The sequence below is a fragment of the Buceros rhinoceros genome, unplaced genomic scaffold (genome assembly GCF_000710305.1).
Source record: "Buceros rhinoceros silvestris isolate BGI_N320 unplaced genomic scaffold, ASM71030v1 scaffold16602, whole genome shotgun sequence".
Classification (NCBI taxonomy): Eukaryota; Metazoa; Chordata; class Aves; order Bucerotiformes; family Bucerotidae; genus Buceros; species Buceros rhinoceros.
The window spans coordinates 44514-49245 of NW_010400879.1; the positions used below are offsets into that span (position 1 = coordinate 44514).

Genomic DNA, 4732 nt, shown 5'->3' on the forward strand with positions numbered 1-4732 from the left:
GGGGGGAGGGTGGGGGGGGAGGTGAGGGCAGCTGGAAGTGAATGTGCTACCCAACAACTCAAACACCAGAAAGGAAAACTAAAGAGAAGTCTGCACAGAAACCACAAGTCTATAGGTATGAGGCAAATTGAGGTCTGAGTGTTTCCCATTAGAAAGCCCAAAGCTCCAACAATTCCCCTGCAATGGCATGTATCTCTGGCTCAGTACAGATGTCCTCCAGATGTCCCTTAACCCTGTGTCTACTCCTGTAAATGAAAGCATATTTCACTAACAGCTCTCAGTCTCTGATCAAATGATCTTTGAAGGTGTACACATGCAGAAACATCCAGAAAGTATTTGAGGAATTATGAGGAAATGCAATGTTTTTAGTGCTGTGATAGGTTATTTCTACCTAGCTAACACAGAGTGGCATAATCTGGGTCTCCATTACACATACAAGGAAGAAGGAAACATACCTTCCCAGAGAAAACCTGTTTAACTTACCATTAATACGCCATAGCATCTGGAACCCACTTCTAGCGTTCAGTCCGTCGGAATAAAACACCACATGAAGGCTGGTCCCCGTGGTACTCCCTGCCAGCGGAAGAGATTGTCCACAGAAAGTGCCTATCAGGTTGGATTGTACATCAGGCCCGTCATAGAGCTGAAATGAAACAAAAAATATCCCAGTGAGTATAAAGCAGCTCCCCAATCCTTAACTGGGGATTTCAAAGGTTGTCAAATGGGGATGTACAGGATGTCAAAGAAAAAGCAGTAAGGCTTCTCACACTGGCCACCTTTGCACAGCAATATGAGCTCCGTGGAGCATGGAAAGGTTTTAATGAAATGATGAGCTCATATATCTGCAACATGTCTTTAAACCTGGCTATACACTGTGCACAGTAGGAAGTTTCTTGCTGTTTCTCTTTTGGTGTGTATTGGGGATTGCTGGGGAAGAAGATAAAGGGCAAATGACAATGAACTGAAATAGAAAGAAAAGATCTGACTGTGCATCTAACATGTTCAGTGCCTCTAAACTGTTTCCATCTTTATTTCTTTAAGACTACACCCAGGTGATTTCAGAACTGACTAAACTTGTGACAGAGAAAACCAACCAGTCACCATCACCAGGGCCCCCAAGACAGTGAGGACAAACTTAAAACCAAAACTAAAGTAAATCCTCAAAAACCACAAGGCAAACTTCACATGTATTTATTTATTGTTTCATGATATTATGCTAGTGTCCTCCTTTGAAGGAGAAGTGGACTGAGTCATGCTTTCTGAACTTTTGAACTTAGAAACACTTTATGTTTGATCTCCTAGTCATATTCTATGTGACGGTATTTTGACACTCAGTGTGTTGGCAGTTACAGCCAGCCTGAAAATCCTTCTGTTCCTGAAATACGGATGAGAAATCCTCCACCGCATTCTTAAAACATCAAACTCAAAAAGAGAAAAAACAAACACACAAACACACACCCCCAAATAAAACACAAAGGAAATATTCATGCATTTAAATCTTGAATCTGAAGTTATATACTCATATTTTTATGAAAACATTTTATGAATGTTTTTATGGGGTGATGGTGGATGCTTAGACCTTTTTAAACCTCTTTACTTTAGTTGTCTTTAAACAGGTTTAATGAGTCTTTCAAATCCTTGTTTTTAAACTTTTTCAAATCCAGTAAATCTTACTGAACATGCATTTATGTTCCTCACCAAATATCCCAATGCTTGGTGTCATTTTTCAGGGGTGAGGTATATACTTTTAAAAAAATTGGTAAAAATTAGACATTTTAGCTAAATTGCCTTTGACGTATGATATGACATTAACAAGTTAGGAGTTGGTTTATTATTTCTGCTTTTGTTGCTATGATTCTTAAAGCTTAGAAAAACAGCAGCCGTTGTGTTTATCACTTTGCCACAGTTCATCCGATCTTCTGTCTCACAGAGCACATCTTCCTAACACAACCCAGTAAATTACTGGCCCAGAAACCATGTCTGAACATTCTCATTGTGAATTTGTGGCATATTTCCTTTCAGAATTTCAACAAACCCTTTTCTCTGTTCTGAAGCCTTCACCGTAAAGTTCTCTCCATGCAAAGTATCAAATCCATGAGCTCTAGAAAAACAACCAAGGTTTATTTCTTTGCTCTCCATTCAAATTTCTTTTACAAATATATCTTATTCCACTAAGAATTCACCTACACTGAACCCCATGGTATGGAAATATGATATTACAGTAAATACTGATTAACCATGCTAGCTACTAATTTTTGCACACGTTTTCTAGCAGATACACATATAGGAATGAGCAATTAAACTCTCAGCTTTACTGTTCAAGATGTTGGCCTTGCAGAACCTTCAGAAAGCTCATAGTTGATTTAAGATATAGTTGGGGTCAAGAAATCTACTTAAATGTTTTCAAATCCTCCAGCAGACAGTCTAGTTTCAATGTCTTTTTTTAATAAATAATAAATTGGATGTAGTTCAGCCAGAAGTTTGGGGCAAATCGCAGAAATAATTCTATGGTAATATTCCGTGCCATATTTAATGTCTGGTGAGAATAAATCTTTTTTGTTTTCAATCTTCTAATGCAAAGAAAGGTTCAGACTATGAGAAGTGTATTGGAACTTGAGAACCATCACTCCGTTTGGTGAGATCAGAAATGCTTGAAAGTTTCTAATTGCAGACCCATTGCTGGTCTTGATCAGATGTGGTTAAAAATAGATATGAATCTGTTGTAAAGATGAGATATCAAGAAATTGAACATCCGTAAGTATTCTTTTCAACTGTAAAGCTTGGAGGACCACCTGACAGACAGATGAGCTATCTCATGCCCAGATTACAGTTATGAGCTCCCTCCAAGACAGGCTGAGAGCTTTACACACTCTTCTATGGCTTGTGTTCATCAAAATGAAATGAAGTCAGATCCAGTTAGATTTTGTAATAGTCCTACTTCCTTCGACAGATTTGTGGTATATAATACTCATATTTCTGTGGCTTCAAGCCATGGAAATCTTACACCAGAAAAACATGAATGGGGAATAATCACATTGTGAATCTGTGCTCTGAACAGAAGCAAAAACTATGTTAAGAAACATATTCAATGATCATCTGTTAGCTTTAGTGCTTACAGATGAAAAACCTGTCTAAAGAACTATGGACTAAATCATAGCCAGAAACTTTCAAATCCAAACAAAATCCCACAACACTCATGAGTCTCCTGCAACTTTGATTCATCGTTATTTTTATCTAAGACAGTGAATGCCACATTTCTATGTAATTTCCCCTGAAAACAGTCAGTCAGTTTTTTGAGAAACAAAGAATGGTTACTATGGCAATCCCCTCATGCCGTGCTGCCCCGTGGGTCTGAGTTCAGAGAGGAGTTTCACAGGAAATTTGAGTGCCTGGCCAGCTGTAACTCATTGAGAGAAGCAGATCTGCGACTGCTAGAATTTCGAGCTGTCTTTCACTTCTAAATGAAGGGAACAGCTGTGTGTTTTCACAGGGCATATCGAGCTTCTCAAACCACATTTTGCTCTTACATAAATACGGGCAAGTGAAACTGAAGCTGAATGCAAATCTCATGAGCTGCAATTTCTCTTCTGATCTCTGAGATAGTGTTTCTCATTTATGGGCCTGCTTTGTCAGCTGTGCTATCCTGAACTGCTGCAAATCGAGGGAAGGTTCTTCCCCAGGCTATATGAGGCCAGATACTCCTTTGGACTGTGCAAGGCAATTGAATTTTGGGACAGTTTACTAGCCACTCTACTACCCCACTGACTCTAAGAACTGCTGATTGTGCTCCTTTCCAGCTCCTCATTGAGAAGAAAGTGCTTGCTTCCTTTCTTTGTAGATATTGGTTTCATAATTTATTTATTGTTCGGACCTTTTAGCATCTGACAGAAAATCCAAGGGCTTCATAATGATTTTGCCAGACAATACAACAGGTAAAATATTCAAACAGCTGCAGCAGATGTTCAGATCCTTAGCCCACCCTTTTTAACCGAAGCAATTGCCCAGTAGCATCCAGAGCACTCCATTTCATCAGTCTGCACCCCAGGACTGGGCCCGAGTGGGGATGCAGTATGTTCAGACAAATTATTAGGCATGGGTTCAATAACTGTTATGAGAAACTCCTTATCAGGCTGCCCAGGAGCAAGTGTATAGGCTGACACAAAAGTAAAAAGGGGAGGTACTAACTCTCTGAGGGATGAATCAAGCTGTGGGACTGCCCTGCAGCAAAGTGGCAGCTGAAAACCATCTGCTGTACATTGGAGTGGGGCTGAATCAGCAGGGCTAGCGAAGGCTGCAGGCAGGGTTCGGCGTGGGCAGCTCTCCCAGAGGAGACGTCATGGTCACCAGTATTACATTTTGGCTTTTCTGACTCTTCAGCCTGCAGGTGTGTTACTGATGGCAATAATGATGCTATGGAGGCCACAGCTGTTCACTTTTCTTTAGAGGAGCAAAGCAAAGCAGCATGACCTGTGTCACAGAGAAGTTCATTACCAGAACTGGTGCAAGAGCTCAAGGACCAAACTGACCAGAAAATGGAGTTTCTGCTGCGTGGAAAGAAATAAAGATTTCAAACAAATGAGATGAAGGAAGCTTTGAACATATTCCATTTGTGCATATTCGAAGCAGGGACATTTTTCTAGCCAAGCACTTGTCAAGCTTATTCCTTCTTGAAAAGTGACACTGGCAGGAGCCTTCCAGACAGGTAGTGGGACTCCATCTGCTCAGTGTTCTT

At 40.3% G+C, this 4732-nt stretch overlaps 1 protein-coding gene across 1 annotated transcript in view; it reads right to left on the reverse strand.

Moving 5' to 3' along the window:
• Positions 1–4732, reverse strand: part of CUBN (cubilin (intrinsic factor-cobalamin receptor)) — a gene marked incomplete at both ends in the record, with an annotated part of 99156 nt that overhangs the window by 44287 nt on the left and 50137 nt on the right. Inside the window, one exon of the mRNA XM_010132079.1 lies at positions 484–643. Within this exon, the coding sequence (XP_010130381.1) occupies positions 484–643 (160 nt within the window). The remainder of the gene's footprint in view (positions 1–483; positions 644–4732) is intronic.